This window comes from Colossoma macropomum, unplaced genomic scaffold (genome assembly GCF_904425465.1).
Source record: "Colossoma macropomum unplaced genomic scaffold, Colossoma_macropomum, whole genome shotgun sequence".
Taxonomy (NCBI): domain Eukaryota; kingdom Metazoa; phylum Chordata; class Actinopteri; order Characiformes; family Serrasalmidae; genus Colossoma; species Colossoma macropomum.
The window spans coordinates 16,081,299-16,106,260 of NW_023494805.1; the positions used below are offsets into that span (position 1 = coordinate 16,081,299).

At 37.8% G+C, this 24,962-nt stretch overlaps 1 protein-coding gene across 2 annotated transcripts; it reads right to left on the reverse strand.

The window, feature by feature from the left end:
• Nucleotides 1-38: 38 nt before the first annotated feature.
• tnk1 (tyrosine kinase, non-receptor, 1) lies at nt 39-22,323 on the reverse strand. 2 transcript variants are annotated; one of them, XM_036597769.1, is made up of 14 exons: nt 21,932-22,323; nt 12,990-13,180; nt 12,759-12,829; nt 12,482-12,670; nt 10,697-10,849; nt 9,145-9,422; nt 8,600-8,726; nt 8,255-8,401; nt 7,096-7,190; nt 6,414-6,632; nt 6,235-6,299; nt 5,257-5,744; nt 5,024-5,119; nt 39-3,563 (listed from the first exon to the last, which is right to left on the reverse strand). In XM_036597769.1, the coding sequence occupies exons 2-14, from the start codon at nt 13,168-13,170 to the stop codon at nt 3,414-3,416; spliced, it is 2,259 nt and encodes a 752-aa protein (XP_036453662.1). In that variant the 5' UTR covers nt 13,171-13,180; nt 21,932-22,323; the 3' UTR covers nt 39-3,413. The 2 variants fall into 2 exon arrangements, with proteins under 2 accessions (XP_036453662.1, XP_036453663.1); XM_036597770.1 differs by lacking the exon at nt 21,932-22,323 and adding an exon at nt 14,036-15,826.
• Nucleotides 22,324-24,962: the final 2,639 nt, after the last annotated feature.

The window sequence follows — 24,962 nt, forward strand, 5'->3', positions numbered from 1 at the left end:
CTTGTGTCAAGTAGGAAAAAAAGTTGCCTTCATAGGAATTGTATATTATTGTATCCTGGTGCCTGTATTAGTAAGACTTTCTTTAAAGGGCCTGTATCATGGAAAACTTTTCTTCACTTTCTTCAAATATTCAAATTTCTACAGTTTGATGTAGTATGTAAACACAGTTAAAGTATTAAACATAAAGCAATAGAGTCCATATATAGAAATTAAGCTGCAAAAACATTTAGTTTATAGCACTTTCCCATTCAAGCTGATTTTACAAGGAGTGTTTCAGAGGTTAAAAAATGGTCATATAAATTGGCTAATAGTAAACAAAAACACATACATGTTATGAGTGGACATTAGAGGAGAAAATAAAATACAAAACAAATGTAAGATATGGGTCCTTTAAGGGATTAATTGCTAAAAACCAACATTTGTGTATTGGTATTCTACTGCTGATCTTGCCAGTGCTTTCTTGTCTTGACATGTTTATGTATGTGTACATGTACATGTAGTGCCATCATATGCCCTAGTAAAATGCCATGATAATGTAAAAAAAAATGTTGTGGAGACTTTACTTGTATAGTTAGAATGCCTGTTATATCATATAACCACACAATTAACCTGCCCTGGTGATTCAACAGGTCACCATTCCAGGAATTTTCCAAGAATGCTCCCACTCTCACCTTGCTGGTTTAAGGCTTTTGTACAGTGCTGGGTGTGTCACTGTACATGAAAAGCTGAAGTCAGAGCAAATAGAATGTTAATGTTGTGTACATTCATTCGAAGGATTGAGCTATCTATTTGTTTTGTAATGTTTAGGCTACACTGTAAGTATGAAAGATAAAACTGCAGAGAAACGAACTAAACAAGACATCTGTTAATCATTTACATTCCTAACATGGGAGACTAGCTTGCTGGTTATTTATTTATTTATTTAGAGTGGTCTGGTCAGATGTTAGGGAATTCAATGAAATAGCCTTTAAATTAGCCAGGGTTTGGGATTTAATCTAATCCATGAAGTAGTACTCAGTCAGGACATGGACCCCTGCATTAAAATGCACTGCAGTGTTCTCTTTTGTAAGGACATACATGGCCTGAGCGGGGTTGACATGCATGAAGACAAATGTGCTGAAGCAGTTTTGTGTGAGAGACTAATCTAATAGATTTCTCATTACTTTAGCTTGTCTCTCACACAGTTAAAAGCTCCAAACCCTAAGTATGTTTGCTTCTATGAGATGGGAGTGAATCCTGGCTGCAGTACTTTCTCTGTATTGAAATTTCATAACATGTAGCAGCTCACTGTTACTTGGGGTTAGAGGGGAATTAAACCGAGCTTTCAAAATTACTGCAGAATTCAATTGTGGAGATGTGAACTAAAGTGTTTCCGGGTGATGTGATGTAAAATAGTTCATAGTAAAGAAACTCACAGACTCATATATAACAGTATCGGCAGATATGTGCTTGAAAACAAATACTGGCATTGGACAGACGTCTAGATTTGACCAGTATTTCAAACCAACATTTTATGACATTTATTGTACTCTGGAAGAGCAGAACATTTAACCAACGCTGGGCTATTGTGCTAAAATGTCTACATCTTATTTTTTATTGCATTTGTAACCCTACAGAAATAACTGTTACATTTCTCTGGAATGCTAATTCAGGTGAATCTAGTCTCAGTCAGCATCTCCAGATACCAACAAATAACCAAAAAAAAAAAAATGGCCCATCATTTTTTGGGTACTGTTTGGCTTTACAATGTTCTGCATGTATCTCTCCACTATAAATGGACTTTTTTTAAAAAAACTAGGCTAAAACCTTCAGAAAACTATCTTTTTCAAAACTGCCATTTACATGTGATGACTTTCTGTGAGGGAGCTTTAGTGGCCTTAAACTCTTTGGCCGTCTGGTTCCCATCACTACCACTGTGAACAATCCTGACTCAGGATTTCTCTGTTCTCTAGAACAGAGCATTTCACATCAAACTACTCTGAATTATGTTATTTATAACCTAATTATGCAGTAATTTGGACAAATTGGTGGAATTCCTCTAAAGTTTAGCAGAATATCGCTGCTGTTGGACAAAAATCTTCTATCCAATCCTTCTGTCTGAAGGATTATTTCTTTTTGTGTTAAAGTTCTTAACATAATATAAACTTATCTTATTCCAAGTAATTTTGGCGCATTGCTATCAGTCCACGCATCATGAAACTTTCACACACTGTGGACAGCTGTTATCATCAAATTACATCAAAAAATAAAAAACAAAAAAAAAAAGACAAGGTTTAGTTCCAAAAGTGATATGTTATAAAAAAAAAGATGCTGTACTTGAATCCTCTACACTAAAAAGCAAAGCCCTATACTAGACAGAAATGTGAGTTGTAATTTTGTCTACTATATTTTTTATTTCCACTCCAGATGGATTATACATTTGGAACAGTGCGCCAGCTTGGACTGCATTTTTGATGAGATCTTAGATTAGCCACTATGTAAATAAGACATTTGTATATGACATGAGATGCTGTCGATGATGTGGTACACCTAACTGACTGTACACTACAGTACTATTATTGGCATCTGGCATCAAAATATATTGATATAAGTACCCATTTTAATTTAGAAAACAGATTCAGATAAAAAAGTTCTGGAACTATGTATACAATTTATTAAAATCTATTTCTGTTCATCTATTAAATATATATTCCATAAAAGTACCTATTTCAATTATATTTTCCATGTATAAAATTGTAAACAGCGTAAGAGACTGCTCACTGTGGAAACAGAAACTTGCACCCACTTCCCCGACAGTTTTTGCTAAGCTTGTGTGTCAGTGAAAAATAAAAAATTCCTTCATTCAGCATAAGTGTTGGTGTTGGGTGTTACATTTCAGTGAGAAGAAAATCTAATCCAAACTGTCCTCGTCAGTTCTAGTCTCTTGGCCCCTTCCAGGAGGTCTGAAACAACTGAACAGGCCCACGTTCAGCTGGCAGGGGGCGATGTAGAGTTGGTACAGGCTCATATGTAGGGAGGAGACCAAGCAATTTCCTTGTACTGTTGGCTCAAACATGTACAGCATGATTCACTGACAACAGCAAATATCTTAATTCTCAGACAACATGCAGTAAAATAGAAACCAAAGTGTCCTCTAACTCTTGTTGTTCTTCTGTGGCACCAGTTTGAATTCCCACTCTGTATTTTATTATGCTGATTCATAAATACGCTCTTCAGTGGCTCAATGCCGTGCTGGACAGAGAATGGCACCATGCTGGCACAGTAGTGAGGATGAGATGCTCTCCTGTAGCTTTCCTGTAGTGTAGGCCCCTCCGATGTTGACGTGTGGCACTTTTAGCCCCTCACTGTTGAGAACTTGCATCAAAATCCAGCACTGGATCCTCAGTTCTTACAGAGTTCATGCAGATCCTTTTCTAAACTCTGTCTGCCCGTCTCTCCAGTGCAGCATCTCTGGCCATGCGGATGAGAAAACGGCTGGCCAGCTGAAGGTCCCAGTTGTAGCGTGACAGGATCTTGTAGCAGTCCTCTCGAGAGCACTGGTTCATGTGGTACAGCTGCTCTGTCTGTGAGGAGGACAGAAGTGGACGGGTTATACAAGTGTGTAAGATTAAAGGAAAACTACAGCGTTTTTCAACCTGCTCTCTATGTGCCCCATCTTTACTGTTCTGCTGATTATCACAGACAGTAATTTGAACGTTTCCCTGTACTTAAAAAAGAACAGAAAACCCACAGACATCATCACAGAAGCTACTGGGCAGTTGCTGAATTTGGTCATTAAATGCTTTTGCGAATCATATATTTTGTAGAACATTCATGTGTCCTTCAGTTAAAGCTGTTGGTAAATTAAGTCATAAATATGTTTCATTCTTTCAAAGAGGGTACTTGTTTTGCAGAATTTGTATTAAAAGGTTTTCACAGGATCCTGACTGAACTAGAAAACCAAGAAAGTAACCCAAACTGCTTTTTTTACTGTACTGCTCCAGTGAAATTTAGAGAAAAGGTCATAGGAACAGCTTTGGTAAGACAGTCTCTCATGCCTGTGTCACAAGGCCTATATTGTAGGAGTGTAGTATCATAATCATGTAGTTTGTAATGATATGCATTACGAGGTCAACGTTACATTTTCATTCTATAAGCTCTAATTATACACTACACATATTGTTTGACTCACATAAATAAAAGTTGTCAAACAAAATGTTTTCAAAGCCTGCAATGCCTGCTGTCAAACAAAAGTATCTGCATAGTTCATACACGTATCAGCTCAAAGTGCTTTAAAATGAAACAGCATGTTTTTTTTTTTTAAATAATAAAAGCAAGAACACACAAGATACATATAGTAATAAAATGAAATAAAATGAAAAAGTGAATGAATGAATGAAGACAAAATGAAAAGACAAATGTTTCTTAAAAGTGTGTACCACCTAATAGAAAGGTAAAGAGTTCAACAGTTTAGGACAGGTATGTTAAACTGGGGACCATCTGGACCAAAGTGACTTTCAGAGGGAATGGAATATTGTTAGCATAGCTGTGAAAAATGATCATGTTTTTTGATCACATTTTCTAAAGGCAGTGGGTATGGTGAGAAAAGCAGCGCTCCTAAAATGCAACCTTGTGCCAAATAATTCAATGAATGATTTCTCAAGAAACAAATTTGATTTAAACCATTCTAAAGCAGAGCCTGAGAGGCCTGTCCAGTTTTAAAGTCAATGGATCAGGATCTCATGATCAACTGAATTGAATGCTCCACTGAGATTGAGTAACACGTGAATCAGCAGTGAATCAGCAGCCTCAGGTCATTCACAACATGAGCCAGTGCCATCTCTGTACTGTGGTTGGAACGACAATGTGACTGGAATTTCTCTAGTACATTATATACCAACTACACATAATTATTTAAAAACAACATGCTCTAAGAGTTTACTTATAAAATTTGAGTTTTGAAATGGTTCCAAAATTACAAAGTTCTGTAGAATCCATCATAATCCTTGACAACCAACGGTATAATGGAAACATGACTTTTCACCTTCAGCTGTTGCTCTGCCCGCATTGGATTCCAGTCACTGCGTTGTAGGGCTCTCTGGACCTCTTCAAGGGTTACTCCATGGACGGCCGCCTGCACCTGTCCAATCACAATGGACCACAGAATTATTCAACATGAAGTCATTATTATTAGCAGTATCAAATAATCTCTGAAATCTGTGATATGAAAAAGCCAATAAACATGGGCTGATTTAAAAAGGAAGTACATGATTATACCTGTGCTATGAGTGCCTCCTTATCTGTCTGCACTTGAGTTGGATACCTTTCCCGTGCCCTTTCTTTTTCTTTTTCTCGCTCCTTTTCCTTCTCTCTTTCCCTCTCTTTCTCAAAGTCGTTGTCTACCTGGGGAGTTGACTTTGCTAACTGGGTCATCTTGACTAGGTTGCTGACCCCCATAACCTGCTGCTGCTGTACTTGGGGCTGCAGGTTTGGATGAGGAGGTGAAGGCCAGGACCCTGGGGCTGCATTTACTGCCACCCTCCGATCACTTTTCACCAACTGCTGGGGTCTGATGCGCTTGAAGTTGGGGGGTGGTGGTCGTGGAGGAGGCGTGATGCCACTACAGTCACTGAACCTTCGAGGGTCCTGGATTAGGTGAGCTGGGATGGCTTTGCGGACGTGGGTTCTCTGAGCCAGGCTGCCACCTCCACCTTGACTCTTGTCATTTGAGACCCCAAGGACAGACTCAAGACTACGGGACATGCCTAGAGAAAATATGAGGGTGGGATATGACATTTGGTATGGAATAATGGTGATAAAAAAAAAATAAAACGACAGCAGGATAGGAATTTGAAACAATGGGTGGTAACTTCCATGCAAGCTACCTTCACACCACCACATGGCAAATGTTCCTGTGGCATTTCAGTTAAGCAATAAGACACAAACGGTTGTGGTTTACAGTGATTTTAACATGGTTAGGGATGTTGTTAGGCACGATATGGAAAATGTGATGACATACAGTATTGTTCAAAATGTGTTATGATCATTTGTAAACAGCACACTGTGATTGCCAAGCAATATAACAATATAACAAAAACTGAATTTTAATATAATAATAAGTGCAGTAACAGTTGTGTATGTCAACTGTATATCAAACATAAAAATCACAGCCACTGTGATTTCAGAACTGAAACTGTTTTATAAAGCAGCATTTGGAAGGGTGTAGCCATGATATTCAGGAGCTCTTGCTCTAACCTGCCATTTTCTTTAGATTGGATCCTTCTTTCTCTTTTGCCAAAGGTACCTTCCAGTTTCCAGGGCTGAAAACAATATCATAAGACAATGTGTTTCCATAGCAGTTAGTGCAAACATTACAATATTCCACAAATGTTGTGAAGTTACTTAGTGACAAACAATGAACAAGCATCACTCACTCATCAAGCCGTGTTGGGGTTCCCCAGCTGCGTTCTGGGTTCACATCTCCATGTCCAGTGTGCTGTAAGCTTCCTCTGAGTGGAGGAGAGATGACAGCAGGACTAGTACTAGGACTCAGTGCGCCCAGTGAAGACACAGAAGGAGCGGTCAGCGATGGGGGAAACCAGCCAACACTCAGTGTCCTCTGGTTCTGACCCCTCCACTCACACAACTCCAGCCTGGACAGAGAGCAGAGAAATTACCACCAGTCAAAATACTGTCTGTACTTCAGTCTTTCCATATGAACAATAAAAAATTACACAAGCTTCACTGACAGCTATGGAAGATTTTTTTCAAGTTAAATAACAAAAATAAGCTAAATGAAAACACATTTAATCACTAAAACAAGAAGTGTGTGCTTTTATTCCTTTGTAAGATCTTAAAAAATCTCAGATTCAGTCGTGTGTCCATCAAGCTAAGCTATGCTTAATGAAGGAAACAGATTATTCCACTGCAGAGCAAAGCTTGCCTTGTTTTGTTTTTGAAAGACCCATTTCACAGGAGGCCTAAATGCTAAGACTGGTGTTTAAAATATGAATGGAATGCTTCTTAGGGGGTTGAAGTAAGTTAAGCTCTCCCCTGTCCCCCTCACTTTCCCCCCCTACTTCCTTTTGTTTCCTTGCTCTCAGCTCCCTTTCTTACCCATGGTCTATTACAGTCACTAGGTCACTGGCCTGTAGAGCAAGTTTTCTGGGCTCTGTAAAGTCCTGCAATGCACGCATCTCCATAGGCTGAGCCTAGACAGATACAGGAGAGAACTATAAGAACATGTACAGGCAATCAGCCCACAAATCCCATCCACTGCACTGTTTATGTTAATGGCTTAATTTGATATGAAGTCTTCTAAGCAGTAAGGGAAACCAAATCTACTAAAAGTATGTGAAAAAGTGAATACTGAAGTATATGGAAATTAAATTTGCTCCATATTTGACATAAATAATGTACATACTTTCACTTATTCTTAGTTATTATAGTTACATGCAAACGTTGAGCACCCCTGGTCAAGTTGCATGTTCTGCTGATTTTCTATCATCCTCTTTTGAGAATATGTTAAACTTGGCAAATAAATAGAAATTTGCAGAAAAATCTCATATTTCTATCCTGTAGATGATATGTTCCCTTTTTTTAAATAGAAAATCAATAAAATGTGTAATTTGACCAGAGGTGTTCTGCATACGACTGCATATCCAATACAGTTCATGTAATTAACACTGGTGTAAAATTCATCCTTTGAGCCATGACTGCCTGTCAAAGACAGACACCTAGCTTTTCAAAAAATGTTTTCGCAATGACTTAACATATTAAAAGACTAAACCAGGCTTATTTTGAGGAAAACAATATTATACATGTAAACCGACCGTTTATAGGTGTATATTTGTGACAATAATAAAAAAAAGATGGAATATGTTCATTAAATCATTAAAAATATGGTAGCTAGTTAGTTTAGATGAAAAACTTTTGCCCTGGTCCACTTTTTTTTTTCAGAATACATTTTTTTTATTTTTTCTGCAATCACTGACTGTTTGCTTGAAGAAAGTGTGTGTTACCGAGTAGTTACGGAGTGAATTGCGGAATGTATATTTTATTTTTAGTTATCACAATAATGTACACATATAATCTTGTTTTCCACAAAATGAGCCTAGTCAATATTTAACATGTTAAGTTATCGCAAACCCACAAAGAAAACAAGGTTGTTTATTTAAAACATTTTGACAGCTAGGTGTCCCAAAACTTTGAAGGGCAGAATATGTAAATTATGGGGCTATTTCAGACAATTTTTACTGTTCCCTCAGGCACTGACCTCAGATACCATAGTGGTGAGCTGGGAGAAGGTGGGCCGCTCTGATGGATTGTAGGCCCAGCATTTCCTCATTACAGAGTACAGCTCCTGTGGACAGTCCAGTGGTCTCTGCAAGCGATCGCCATCTCGCTCCACACGACACAGGATCTGCACACGGCAAATTATGCAGCATTCAGTATGGAAAAAAAAGCTTGTTCTCCTTTAGTTTCCAGCAGTTTACAGTGTTAACACAGCACAGCATAGCATTCAATAGCCATATGATCTGAACTGATACAGAGTAGATGTATTAGCTAGTTTCAGTATTTCATTTCAGTGAAGAATACATTTCTACAGTCTCACTCATACCTGCCTTCCAGACAACCCGAGCCAGGGCTCTTCACAGTAAGTGAACATTTCCCACAGGGTGACCCCGTACATCCACACATCTGAGGCATGTGAGAAGGAGCCCATACGCAAACTCTCAGGAGCACACCTACAGAGAGGGAGAGAGAGGGATAGATAAGCTGCTAATTAATAGCACACTTTTTTGTGTTATCACTATTTTAAATTCAGTCAAATTACATTTTGTTTATTTCTATGTGAAAATAAACTTTGCATTAAAATGTGCAGAAGTGTGTTCTCTGTAGAGGATGTGCACTTATTTACACTTACAAAATCAACAAAGCATGTCATTTGACCAGAGGTACCCAAACTTTTACATACGACTGTATTTCTACACTCCCTGTGTGAAAGTAATAAAATGTATTGTTACAGAGATGTTACACTTAGAAATGCATCACACTACAGAAGGAAAATCAAAGCATTAAAAACACATGAATTCACACAGCCATCATGCCCATGACTCTAATCCAGGCAGAATTCATCAGTAATAATCTTAATAAACCCCTCACCAGGCAAATGGGATGCGTCTGTGGGCTCCCATGATGTAGTGGTCTTTGTCCTGGCCCAGACCCCTCATCAGACCAAAGTCTCCAATCTTCACCAGCTCTCTGGAGGCCAGGAGCACATTGCGGGCTGCCAGGTCTCTGTGGATAAAGCGCCGCGTCTCTAGATACTCCATCCCTGCAGCGATCTGAGTGCTGAAGAGCCAAAGACGGGCCAGCGGGTACGCACCCTGCCGCAAGCGCAGAGTGTCGTACAGAGAGCCGAGAGGAGCCAGCTCTGTCACCTAAGGAGAACAAGAGTGGAGTGAAAACTGAATGAGGGCCAGTTTTTACAGCAAGTGCATCAGAATTTACTTGGTATCATGGAAGAGCCTAGAGTATTTACAGTTGCAGAACCTTAGCTGGGGTACATCTTTATGGACAAATACATGAGTTATTAAATTTCACTCAATAACTGCAAACCAAGAAGTGCAAATTGTCAAAGAATTAAAATCACAATTCAGCACAACTAGGTTTCACATGTTGTATACAGTGAAATGCAAAAGTTTGTGCACCCCGGTCAAATGATATGTTTTAAGATAAGATAAGCCTTTATTAGTCCCACAATGGGAAAATTCTCAGTGCTACAGCAGCAAAGGGACAGCAAGGCACTCAAGAAAAAAAGTTTTGTTGATCTTAAGTGCAAATACGTTAACACATCCTCTACAGAGAACACACTGCACATTTTAATGCACCATTACTGTTTGTTTGTTAAACTTTGCATATTGGTAAAAAAAAATAAATAAATAAAATGGGGTCTGTGCAAAAGTTATGGCACCTTTTATATGCTGTGTTTTTTCTAACAGGCAAAACCCAGCAAATGAAGAGAAACTGTGCATTAAAATTTGCAGAAATAAGTTTGTTCTGTGTAGAGAATGTGTGAACTTATTTTCACTTAGGAAATCAACAAAACATTTGACTTTCGCGTTCATAATTAGTGTCTTGAAATGCCTCTTCTTACTTTTTATTAATGTTTAATTCAGCTCATTGAACCAAGTGGAGAAATTTTGCCAAAAGTGCAGATTATAAACTTTCAAATGATAATTTGAATTCTTTGCATAATTTAAAAGTGCCAGCTTCCCTTTATATCTTTATAAAGTTTCATGATGAATGAAGCAAAAGGAATGCTCCAAAATTACTTGGGAAAAAAACTTCGTTCCATGAACATTCAAAGTTTTTTCTTTCTCCTGTAAAGTTAGCATTTTGAAGACATAATGTTTTGTCACAACAATGACAATATGCTGACTAGTTACCATTGTGCATGTGTCACATCCTTTACTGTTTTGCCATGTTTTTTGTCACATTTTGTCAATATGCAATGGAGATCACTTGTACATGTGATTCATTATGTAACTAACTCCATAATTAATTATGTAATTACATATAAATAACTATGTAATGTGAATCAAAGGTAGAGCAAAACAACAAAAACTCTCCACTGAACTTCATAATGCTCCTCAAATTCAGAATCGAGTTGAACCAACTGTTCACAATACAACACCAAGCAAGCACAACTCACCATTTTGAGAGGCTGTGTAAGGACCACACCATACAGGCGTATGATGTTGATGTGGTCCAGAGACTGCATGGTGGTGACCTCCTGGAGGAAGTCTGTCACTGTATCTGCCTCCCTGGACATACTGCTTCGCAGACTCTTCACAGCTACGGGTATCTGGAGAGAGCATGATGAAGACAAAAATAAAGATAGTTCTGTGAGTCCAGAGAGATAAAGAAGATGGTAGATCTTGTGACCTAGTCAGCTTAGCTACTGCAGCAACTTCAGTGGCTGTAAACTCTTTTCACATGTGTCTATGATGTCAATTTAATGAAGAATGAAGGGCTTCCAGCCTGACTGGTCAGTGCTTAGTGATTTCCTGAGTGTCCATTGGTTAGTTTCACACAAAATGTAGATGAACACATGGATCCACCAATTACACAGAGGGAGATGACTCATAACTCCACATGTGAGTCACATATGATCTCGCAATACGATGAAATGGAAAGGGCGATTCTACAGATTCAGGAAATGTTTGAAATGTATTTCTGCACTGCATTATTGCAAATATAGAGAAACATATATCAAAACATCAAAGTTGATGTACGGGCGAGTTTGCAGACCCCAGAGGGTTAAAGTTCAGAGCATCTTGTCTTTGTTCTAGACAAGGTTTTGTTACAAAAGAAACAATGTTTTACTCTGAATTTAGCATTAAATATAAAGCTAAACTTAAAGCTACAACTGCTGGGGGGCAGGATTCAGCTTAGTTTGGCACTTCATCTAATTCTGAAAGGGAATGAGCTGGATCAAGACATTAAATATGGTGTTAGGCCTGTCACAGTCATGAATTTTAGTTGACAATTGATTGCAATTTAAATATTTGGCATTAACATTTTAATTAACATGTTACAGCACCACGTGGCTTAATAAAAGCATCTGCTTTCTTTTGTTGCCATGCACTTTCTTCAACCTAAAAGATGAAAACACAACTAATTCACATCCTGTTGGTTGTGACACAAATCTTGTAGCAACTATAGAAAATAATTGCCATCGACTTAAATAATTGCAATTCAGGTCAAATAACTGTGAGTAGTTGATTATGTAATCATTGTCACAGGTCTACATGGGGAAGTGTCCTTCATTTGCCAAACAAGAACACCAGGCAGGAACTCCAACAGGTTATGAGATGAATACTATTAGTATACTCTTAAACAAACAAACAAAAAAGTATCAAAAAGGGTTCTCTGTATGATGTCACAGAAGAACCACTTTTGGTTCCCTACAAAAACTTTCAATAGATGGTTCTTCAGAAGACCATTTTTATTAAGGAGATGTGAGTCTGAAGCACCTTATTTAAAGTTAGTAAAGGTACATTACGTATCTAGGAAAAACCCATAAATTGGTATAGGACCTGCATAATAGAACATACACATACCTACATATAGAAAAATATTACATAACGGTTTGTTGAACCTTTAAAAACACCCAAATATGTCTTTCTCTTTATTTAGGGAACAAAAAATGGTCCTCTATGGCATCACTTAAATAACCCTTTAGTTTTTTATAGAGCATAGTAATACATGGCTGATCAACCTCCCTACATTACTTGTTTTTCAGGATTTTTCAAGGGTTTTCATAGGATCATATGGGTCATGCCTTCATATTACAACCACTTTCTATATTTGAGTCTATTAAGCATCTAGAGTCTATTATAAATTCCTTCCAGGATGTTCATGTGCGGAAGGTCTGCTTTGTGTTTGTCTCATTACTGTCTTCATGTGAAACAACTTTCAGTGGGGATGAACTCACCACTCGTCCGGTAGGCATGTGCCACTCTGCTTTCTTCACCACCCCAAATGAGCCTGAGCCCAGTCTCTCTCCAAACACCAGCTCACTGTCCTGGATGAGGCAGGTGAGAGCTCGCCCTATTTCCGGCCCCTGACCAGACCCACCACCACTCCACTGGTCACCTCCTTCTGGACCACGCACACTGAACATCTGTTAAAGGCAAAGAATGGGATGATTGATAGGTTGCCTGGCTAATCAATAAGAAATGATAAGAAAAGAAGCCGGAGAGATGTAATACCTTGGCCATCCATGACCGCGGCCGCGTGCTGGTTTTGTAACGCTTGACTGCATCCCATAATCGTCTTTGTCCTGTTGACACAAAAGCAAAGACTATAAAAACAGTGGTGTACATGCCTCATCAATATATATTCAACAAAGACATTACAGAGACTATGCTGCATAAGTAATGCTTTAAATAAAACACAGTATGTCAATTAAAAAGTTAAAAAAATCAAAGTTTGCTGCAAACCTGGTCTGCTGATTCCAATCTGTTCCAAGTCAGCCTCCTTCACGTAGTCTAGGTGCTCAATGCGTGTCACATTAAGTCCATCACGGACCCTCAGGTAGAAACGCTCCAGCTGCACCTCGGCCAAAAGCTGGTACAGCCACTGAGTGTCTTGATCCATCATAATTACATTGTCCTTCAACATAGCCGTCAACCTGAATGGTGAAAGGTAGTGTTGACAGAAGGTAGTGTTTATAAAGATGGACAGAAGTACACAAAGAATTCAAGTTTCAAGGTGGCTGCTTGTACTGTTTTTAGTGCTTCAACATACTTTTACCCATTTTCATATAACAATGTGGCTTTTCAATATGGCTTGCACAATGCCCGTTTTTCACGATCCAATCAGATCCTGAAGAATAAAATCATGTCGCATCCTTCATTATTTCTTGCCCGAGTTGCTTGTTTCACTCAGAAATATGTCACATTAGTGAAGAAAAATGCATTCTAATTTTCTAATTTTCCATTCTAATAAACTTTAAGTACTGACCATATCCAAGATATGCTCAGAAAAGCATACTGTGACGTAACGTGACATAATAATCACGCTAATGATAAAAATCATCATGTTGCCCACCCTTTTACTGCACATCCTGCATGGTGACCCCAACTCATACAAATAATGTGATGCTTGCTTGCTCGGTAACGTCACTGTACATTTTTTTGTTTGTTTGTTTCATTAATGCATTATTTTAATAGAATGCAAGACCATACCACTTATTTTATGTATAAATGTTCTTCAATAAATGCATTTGCTTCCACTGAAGCAAATGATGTAGAACCACAAATACAAAAGTGTATCAGTTTTATCTAGAACCAAAATGAACTCTGAGAGCAAAGAACTAAAGCACATAAAGCCTAACAACCAACCAGAATGTAGCTTACCTTAATCACAAATCTCTCAATTCCATATGCGTTTCAAGGGAATCATGACTTTTACTTGTTGATAAAAAGCGCTAGCAGTGTTAGAGCAGTGAGAGCAGTGTTTTGCACTGGACCACTCATGGACTTACTATGTTGAGGGACCTCCCTGGGTTGCTATGGACATCAGACAGGCATCCAGCAGTAAGGTTTTCTGGCTCAGGAACAATTAAACAAATAGAGGGAGAGATGGGAGTGGACATTCCAATGCCCAAAACACATACTCCGTCTACCTGGAACTTCCACTGCACCAAAAAAACTGTATGATATACTGTTACCTATACAAATGTACAAAAGTAAAGACTAGATTCAGACTTTAAATGACTGCTACTACTAAAATTGCTTTTAGATAAGAAACATATTTATGTCCATTTTTATAGCAGTGAAACCACATAAACAAAGACTGTTTGAGATAACACGGTTTGAGGCAAGTGTGTGATAATGTATACAGGCACACAATGCTAATTGAAGACATAAGCTGCACAGCGTATTAACTAAATTAGTCTTTTAGCTCCAGCGCACAACTAAAGAAGCAAACTTCAGACATAAAACATGTCTAGCCTAATCGAGTATATGTGAGATGATGGCTAAGTGCAAATTTGATTTTTGACTGAACCTTCGCTTTAAGATAGTCCTCTTCTTTCTCTTTCCTTGTTTATTATTCTGCAAACATTCTGTTAAATAGATCCTTTGTATGTTCATTGTATTTGCACATACATACACAACATATATATGACAGAATAATTTATAAGAAAGTAAGAAGAAGAAACAAAGAAACTACAGGGTTGGCTACAGATGGACAGATGGAGAGCAGGTGAGAGGGAGGGACAGGAAATGGGCAGATAAAAGCACAGCACCCCACCCACAGCATGCTTACGACACACAGCTGTGGTTTAGAGCATGCTTGGAAGGAAACAGTACCAGCATTTATAATCCAAGCTAACTACCTTTGTCTCATTGAATGGCCTGACTTTCCCTGTAACACCTGAGAAAAACAGCCAATTAACCATGTAACCATGTATCTTAGCTTTTAAAGGGTCAATATCATGGAAAACCGAATTTTCCTCATTTTTATGAGAGTCGATGTCTCTTGCTGAGTCACTGACTGAGTGACTGCTGTCCATTAAACGTGCACACGCAAGCATCTCCCACGATAAGCACTAGGCAGCGTGGTACGTTAGGGTGATTAATCCACAATCACATATTTTATCATCATTCCCACTGCTGAATTTCTTTTCTGGCTGGGAGTACCAAGCTGGAATGTATGGGTGGAGCTAGAAATGGTGCAATCACTGACTGGCAAAATGTTGAAAGCTACAAATATATGGCTAACAAATAATGAAAGAAAGCAGAAACACATTCATTTGAAACACATCACAGGTCCTACGAAAACCTAATAACAGGTGAAGCAACACAGTAGCATAACACAGTAGAATTTTAGCTCAAGCTGTGTCTGACTCAACTGGAATTTCCCTTGTTGTATAAGCAGCCTTATTTAGCTCGTTTTACTCTTCCAGGTGAGGATACTTGGTGAGGTCACCAAGCACTAGTACATGACCACTAAGTAAAGTGCCAAATGACAAATGCTATGCAGCTAATGGCAACACTAAGCTTACCTAGTCTTGTTTTAAATAAATGAGCTTGGAATATGAAAATGTTCGGTTTTCAAAATGGATCATTCACATTCCAGTACAGTCCATAAATGGGACCTAATCTGCTAAAACATCCTGTTTTGAATGGTTTTCTGTGATAGCACATTTTTACATATCCATCTAATGAGCCTCTAGCAGTTTATGTTGAAGTTATAAGGAGTGTTCCAGCCTGAACTGCTGTTTGAATGAAGCATAATACAGAGCAGCCAATCAGAACAGAGTTTATTTACACATATCTGTCAAAGGCACAGTAATAAAAACAGCCTGTTTAAATCCAAGCGATAAAAAGAGGTTGGAAAATGATCAGGTAAAAATTGTTTTTGGTACATAAAACCATACAAAGGTTACAAATGGACCTCAGGGAAAAAAGTAGGATATGAGTCCTTTAACAAACATAGGACTGTCACGATCAAAACATTTTAGCTAATGATTATTGTTTTATAAATAATTGCGATTAATGATTTAATCTCTTTCAATCTTTTTTATTCATTCTATTTTATTCAACTTTCAAACTAAAAGCATCAGCAGCTAAATCAGCTGATTAGCTATCTTGCTTTCTATTTTTTTTTTACTTTGTAGCTTACACAAAATACTAACATGACATTATATACTGCATTGTTGAGTGTCCATAGAAGTCTGCAGTTACAGAGAATCATGGAGAGACTACCAAAGCTTATATGTGTGTGAAAAACACTTGAACTGCAAGCAAACATGCAAAAATTAGCGTGTTTTTAACCATTAGAACTTGTGTTGTATCTGTACGATCCATAACTCTCAGTGTCTTTCAGAAAACACATCTATTTCACATGCTGACTGTTGTGATGTAATATGGAAAATGTCTGTGGAAAATAATTGTGGTTGGCTTAAATAATTGTGATTATTTAAAATAATTGCTACAATTATGTAATAATAAAAATTGACAGGCCTAAACAAACAACAAAAAAAAAAGTTTTGGTTACTAAGGTTAACACACACACACACACACACACACATGTATCTTATATACATAAAAGTGTAGTCATGCGACGGACTGGCGACCTGTCCCGGGTGTATTTTGCCTTCTGCCCAATGACAGCTGGGATAGGCTCCAGCACCCCACCACGACCCAGAAGGATAAGCGGTTTAGATGATGTATGTATGTATGTATGTACGTGTATATATATATATATATATATATATATATATATATATATATATATATATATATATATATATATATGTACACACACACACACACACACCCGACACACACACACGTACTATGGGACGTTCTGACAAGTGTGTGTGTGTGTGTGTGTGTCTGTCTGTCTGCCTGAAAAGACGCTATACCTGTTCAGCGAGATGTCACCAAAGCAGAAAAGGTTATTATGTAATGAATGACCCCAAAAACTTCACTAAATAACTTGTACAACTACACTTAGCCAACAATAACACAGTTCAACTACTACACAGGCTGTGCTACGCTGTTACAATGATCTCTTATAATTACAAAACAACAAAGCTAAAGTAGGAAGTTCTGCCACAATGCGCACCACATTTGCATAATTATTTACTGGTATGGAAACAGCAAAAAGGAAAAGTGAAATTAATTTTGCATTACACTTCTTAGTCAGCTTTGTAAATGTCTGTGAACTTTCCTGTTATCATTACTGCAATAAAACACTCAGTGAGCACTTTATCAGAAGAGAGACGGGAGGAGAATAAACACTGCCTGTAGTTCTTCACACTCACACATCTCATTTACAAAAATGCTTCTTTAAAAAGGGCACATATCCTACATTTTTCTTGTATAGTTCATTTTTACATGTCCAACCTCTCTTTATTCTTTAGAATTAAACAAGCTGTTTTGTTACTGTGCCTTTAAGACTAACATACACAGATGACCTCTGTTATGATTGGCTGCCATGTATTCAAAACAGCAGCCCAGGCTGAAACACTTCAGCATTAATGGAGAGGGCTAACCTGCTGTAGGCCACATTAGTGGATATGTAAATGAGTTGCTTTTCAAAAATAATGCATTGGCTGTTTTTACATAATAGGATTGGGGAGTGAATGTTACATTTTAAAACTTTATCAATGTTTACAACCTACACAAATCCTTTATTTTGAAAATGTATCTTTCCATAATTTTTTTTTTCAAAGAACTATCCAATGAACGGTTCTTTGGGGAACTAAAAGTGGTTCTCCTGTGGCAGGGCAGCCCAATCTTAGGCCTAAAGCTGTACTGTCCCACAAAGTTTACTTTCACTTTAACACACCTACCTCTAATGTTCACACGTTTCTGACCTTTGATTACGTTGATCAGGTCTGTTAGATTAGGGCTGAAACTGAACTCTGCAGGGTAAGTAGATCTCCAGGAACAGTTCTGGGCTCACCAGTTCTAGGGCATTCCTCCACATCAAATTGTGTAGGAGCAGCCAAACCAAGCTGTGTTTTTTACCCATTATAAGGTCAGTGCAAAAGGACAAAGCAGAAGCTGCATGCAGAGGTTTCCTACATTCCTCTTTTGGAATGGAAGGATGAAAAAAGCGCACTCCGGCCTCACACACAAACCTTTAGTGAATGATTAAGCGAAACGCAACTGAAGCACCAATTAGTGAGTACAGAGTCTGAGTCAAAAACATGGGGGCTAGTTCAGGCAGGTGTAGAAAAACAGAGACAGTGTTAACATAAGATTCTCCAGGACTACACCCAAAACACACACACCCAAAATATTCACAAGAGAAATAACGATACCTTAACGAACACAGTATCACACTTACTCTTATAAGTTACTCAATAGTTTCTCAGCTGAAGACTAAACTTTACTTTTAACTAAAACTGACTCACAATAGGCTCTCAATCTTTATTCAGGCTGCCATAGATTATGCTTCATATGAATCTACAAATAACCATGCAAGACTTGAAGAGATACAAGAGCAACGCTAAGTTATACAACAGTCAAAATAGGACATGAAAACACCAGTCTGTTTAAAAGAGTCTTCAATACGAAAATATGATGCGCAAGAAAATGCACGACTGATACAGTCTCCATTCAAAACATACTCACTGAGCTACAGTTATAGTCAAAACAGTCAAACAGGAAATAAATCAGCAAATACATATATGTTTACACTGGAGTCTTTTCTTTGAAAAAGCTATGTAATGTCCAATCACATGGTTGGTCTCTTGAAATGCTGTGGTAATAAGAAAAGGAAAAATTCAGGGTTTAAAAAGAGTTTTTGAAGTGATGCTGTAGAAGAACCACTTTCGGTTCTCGAATCATTCTCAGGGCCTTCAAGACGGTCAGCCTTTTACTTCAACCCAACTCACAACACATAGGAATAGAGGAAAATGTGGACTATCTGGGGTGTCCTGAGAACTGGTCTGAGAACCACAGTCCTAAAGATTATTTCATTTTAGTTATTTCAATTAAAAAGTTTATAAAGAACCATTCTTTGGAAGGTTTTTTAGGAAATAAAAAGTAGTCCTTCTATGGTATTGCTTCAAAATATATATATGCAGGCTGTTGTTACTGAAGTAAACTAAGAATGATAACAGCAGGTGTGTCTTACTGAGTGATTTTAAGCTTCTACAATCTATAAGGAAGCAGATACAGGCATGTAGAGTAAAGAGTCACGAATGGAAAATTAGTCACAGAGGCCTATTCAGGTCATTCTGTGCCAAATCGCCTCACCTATAACAGACCTTTTAGCCATACGATGATGCAAATTAATGTCAAAAGCACCATTCGGGCCTGAAGCTCCCTTTGATTTCAAAATAATTCAATAGCTGGTCTTCAGATTCGGACAATACACAGATGTAGTAGAGTTTAAAAGATTTAAGATAAATAAATGAAGTATTTTTAGCAAGTGTTTTCCTATTACGGAACTATTACAGTACGGATCTTATAAAATTATTATTTACGGATAATGAAAGATGGTTCTATATCGTTGCTGTTCAGAGAAAAACATGTATCTCCAAATTAGTTACTTTGAAGGAAAAAAACATTCTTAACTTTAATGGAAGTTAATGTAAAGAGATTTAATGTCAAGTAATTTTGGAGCATTTCTATCGGTCCACCTATCATGAAATTTTCACATGATGTAAAAGTGCTGTCCTTTAAAAATAAAAATAAAAATTGCCAAAAATGGAGATATGTGGGGAAACATTTTTGGATAGTGGCAAAATATAAGAAATAATAATCAAGCTGTGTAATTCACTTTCTTATACAAATTTACATTGTGGTACCATGTGATACAAGACATGTCATCCATGGTGTCAGGACATGTCCATTTTTTGCAAAATAACAAAAACTTGACATGTTACAACATCACACATAATAATAACCGATAATGATCAGTCATTGCTATATTTGATGAAACACAGTCGAAAAACAAGTCGGTTCTATAATATGATGTTTAATTGAAAGTTAGAAACTGGCAATCAGGGACTAATGTGAGATTTTATCTTTTAGTAGGAAAACTCCTTTTCTAAACTAGACCTCAAAGGTTTTGTGCCTCCACACAAATATTTCACCTAAAAGCTGGAACACTGCCATGGACGTTACTTCATCTCTTTTATACGGCAAATCTAAAATGTGACTGCACTGTCCATCTTAAGCAATCTGATGTGGAATAATTCCTTTGTGTCCCCATGTCCTAGCATTTTTTTCTGTGATAATATGTGATGATATGCTGTGCTGATGTAAATTTGACATTATATTTAATAATAACTGTGTGCGAGCACATAGGCTCCAGCACCCCACCGCGACCCAGAAGGATAAGCGGTTTAGAAGATGTATGTATGTATGTATGTATGTGTGCGAGCACTCCTTCATTTCCAATGTTTATCACTGTGATTTCTCTCCAATTCAAGATGTTAAACAGTACCATTAGCCTCCATGAATTGTGTGTAAGGTGAAACTTTCAGTTTCAGTCAGAGGAAAAATATGTAGGTACCATTTGGTCTTATAACGTACACCACTGATCTCACTTGAGCATCATCAAGAGCAATGATTCACATATCATGATTCATGATTTGAAGCACATTATTCATCATGGAAAAGTGGCGAAGAGCAATGAATTACACAGGTTATACTCCTAAGAATAATTTTAATGAACTGTTCTATTTTTTAATATGTTACATTATTAAAGGGGTCTACTTTTTACTCTGCTTCACTTAAGTCATTAGATCGCTTTGCTGTTGCTCACACCTGTCAATTTTATTTTTTAAAAAAAACGTTTAACTCAAACTTTTTCCTATGCTGTTAGGTGCTGGAGTTCTATACGTTACTCAGCACTTTTAGGAGCCCGGCTTTCGGTAGCTACTTTTGTTTCTACTTGAGTCATTATTTCACTGAAGTAACAGCTTTTACCCGAGTCTGGGTTTAGGCTCTTCTGCCTACATTACCATTCAAAAGCCTTGAATCACTCATCATATTAATATTTTTTATATAATAATAACTTATACAGACCAGATTTAAATACTCTGAACTAGACAACGAGGGGTACTTTGGGATGTCATAATATTCCAAGTATTTTGGCAACAATAAAATTATTAAAGAACAAATAATATGTTTTAATTATCTATTTAAGATAAGATCATCCTTTATTTGTCCCACAGCAGGGAAATTCACAGTGCTATAGCAAAAAAGCAAAAAAATCTGTACACTGCAAAAATATTTTACACTTATTGTGCATGGTGTATTGATTATGCTGTACATGGGCATGGTAATGAATTAATAATTTAAACATTATAAATAGAAAAGCAAAAAAATATACATTTTGGTTAATTTGCCTCAAGATATAATTGTCACTTTTGAAATACAAGGCATTGTGGATATTTCATTTATTTTAACTTTATACAGCCATTTTAGAATCATTTACAGTTCTGCTCATCATTCTGGATAGATCTAAAATATCTTGATTTATTTACTTATTTTTCAGCTTCACACTAATTATTTGTAAGTATATAAACTCGAGAAGTGACACAGCACACAATTATCTATACTATACATTTACATTATTGAAGACATTGCGGACTTTTGAACGGCAATGTGTCTCTCATGACGACACTTTCATTTTTACATAGACTCTTAAACAGAAACTGCATTTTAACAACACAGACCTGAAAGGTCTCCAAGCTAAGCTGACAGTACTAGATTATCAGCGATATTAGTTAAGTCAGTGCACTGACGGTGAAGCTACTGAGAGAGTGTGAAAGATTAAAAAGCTCCCGGTGTTGATGCGGTGAAGAATTCAACACCTGAGACTCACAGACACACAGGCCACACGCTATTACGACACCGTGACGTAAATAAACACTATATAAGCTCCTTAAACTGCACGTACTTACAATTTTTACACTTTATGTCCGACTTGACCGCTCCTTCAGCTGGGTGTTGGGTGTTTCCCCTGTAAGCTGGATGTTTTCTCTCTCCTTGAGGTGATCTTCTCTACAGGTCAGGTGTGTGCTCGGCTCTGCGACCTGCTCTCATTACAGCGCTCAGCTCCAGACTCCGAGCTCAGCTCTCTCGGCTTTCTCTGTTTAATCCACGTCGCGTCAGCGGTGTCTGTTCTTAGTTCGCATGTTTACTCCTGAGTTTCTCTCCGTAAAGGTTTTCAGCTCCTGAACTCGCTCACCGTCCTCCTGAGTTTCCTCAAAGTGGAGCTGCAGCTCCGCCCCTTCCGCCTCCCCACCTAGAGCACCTGCACAGCAGTCTTCACTGCACACACAGCGCTCAGCAGCTCACACTGCACTCTCCCCATAAACTCCCTTAGCAGCACATATTGTACTCTCCCCATAAGCCCCTCAGCAGCACACACTGCACTCTCCCCAAACCGCCTGAGCAGCACACACTGCACTCTCCCCAAACCCCCTCAGCAGCACACACTGCACTCTCCCCATAAACCGCCTTTATCAGACAGGCCTATCTGTCTGTCTATCTATCTACTGGATTGTTTGCATGTTTTCTATTCATTTATATATTGATCCTTTTTATTTATTTGTCTCTGTATTAATGTATGTATTTATTTGTGTATTTATCTGTTTATTTAGTTGTTTGTATGTTTGTATGTTTACTTAATTTAAATTTGATGAGACTGGGATTAAACAGGTGTAATTTAGGGACCATTTTGTTGGAGTCATACATACACATACATACACACACATACACACACTTACACATGCACACACAGCATCACTCCTTTACATTATGCTGAAACTTCCTATGACAAGGACAGAAGTGAAAAAAAGAGGTTTTGGTATTGTCACACGAGGCTTTTCCATTCACACTACGCGACCTGGTTAATCCAGTCTGACGAGACTTTGACAGTTTCAGCCTCTCGACACACACACACACACACACACACACACACACACACACTGTGCCTCGGACTTCCTGGTACGATATCAGCAGCCTTCCCACCCTCCTATGGAATTACAGCCTAAAAACTCTTGAAAGTATGACATAGACAAACATTTGCTACTTTTCACAGCTTGCAGGTTATCTCCTCATGCTTTAATGAAATACATGTCAAGCATTGAAGGCTATACTGGAGATTTCATTTTTAATGAAATGAAAAAGCTACACTTTGCAGTTATTTAGGCCTATTCTACAAAATCAGTACAAATGATAATTGTACAGAGTGGAAGAAAAACCCAGCATGTCTCACACTTCTACATCTTTTGTTGCCTCTTTTCATATAAATAAGCCCCTTTAAGCTTTTATTTCAGAGATTCAGTCTTGGAGGGCTGACATCCAACACAGTTCAGTGATCTCCCTGCTCAAATACACCTGATTCAACTCATGTGTTAATTGCCAGGTTTAGTAGGTGTGTTTGAGATGAACATCAGCGGAAGATGCTTCCTTCAGAAGCTACTCTGCAAGATCCATTTTTGATTAGCTTCAGTGCTTTGACATTCGGCTGAAGTATTCTTAGGTTCAGTGTTGTTCTCTTTGAGTATTTTTGCCATCTCATGTGCTACCTTCCATAATACACTTTCTTAATAACATGCATGAGCCAAAAATGTTCCCTCATTAACTATCAAACAGGACTTCCTGTTTAGTTATTACTGAGTCAGTAATCAAGTAATCTAAAGGAATGGTTCTTTTGTAAGCAGCTACTTTGGCATGATTTGTCCACAACATTGTTGAATCTTGACTGATGAGAATAGAAAATTAGGACTAGAGGTTAACCACATTATCTCCAGCAGAGAAATAAGTCATCTCAGAGTTTCGATATGTCTTCTAACTAGGCAAGTCCTGCTACAGAGTCTGAATCAGAATTGGGTTTTATTGGCCAAGTATGACTGCACATGCAAGGAATTTGTCTTTGGTTAGTAGCTCATGTTTACAGGGTAACTGAAATGTGTGAAACTGACAATAGAAGTACAACAATATACAATAAAATAAGAAGAATTAAGTGCGAAAACACTGTGTCAAGTAACACACCAATGGGCCTCATTCCCCAACCATTCTTAAGAAGAAATTTCTTCTTAAAATCCACTTACACAGTATTCACACACATTCACCATTGTTTTCTTATTTTGGATTTGTTCTACACACAATCAAAAGCACAAAGGTGCGAACAGTTCTGTGGTTTAAGAACACATCATGAATCTGACATAGACTTTTTCATAGAACTCTTTTTCAAGACCAAAATTTAGAACAAACTTCGGAAGATATTGGCAAATGAGGCCCAATGCTATGAAACTGTGTGAAACAACTGTTGAGAAGTGTACTGATGTGAGGGAAGAAACTTTTCTGGAGTCTGGTTGTTTGTCTGAAGCTCCTGTCTGAAGGAAGTGCTGAAACAGGCGATGACCTGGGTGTGAAGGGTGTGAAATGTGCGAATCAAGCAGGGTGGGTTGGTAGGTTGATACCAGTGGTCTTTTCTGCAGATCCAGTGTGATGGAGGTGATTGTCATTCCCGGAACTTGAAGAACTCAACAGTCTTGTTGAGGATGGTGAGTGTGTGTGTGTGAGAGAGAGAGAGACAGAGAGTAAGAGAGAAAGAGAGAAAAGAGTGCAAGCAAATATTCATATATCTCCAACATAAACACTGACAAAGCAGATATACATTTATGCAAATTATAAATAAGTCAAGCAAAATATGGTTATATTTTGCTCAGTAAATGCTCAGTTACAGAGTAAAAGCAATGGTCACTAGTTTAATGTCTGAACAGTATTATTATTATACAGTATAAACTATGTAATAGCACCATTTGTGAAAAAAAAATTCTGAATTTGAGTGCCAAGTCAATCAACATGTTTACCTTCTGTTGACACTCCTCCAGTGTGTTCTGGAGCAAATCTATCTTCCAATTACGTATCTGAACAGTGATATTTTTATTTCATTCTAACATGTTTAACGATAAAAAATAC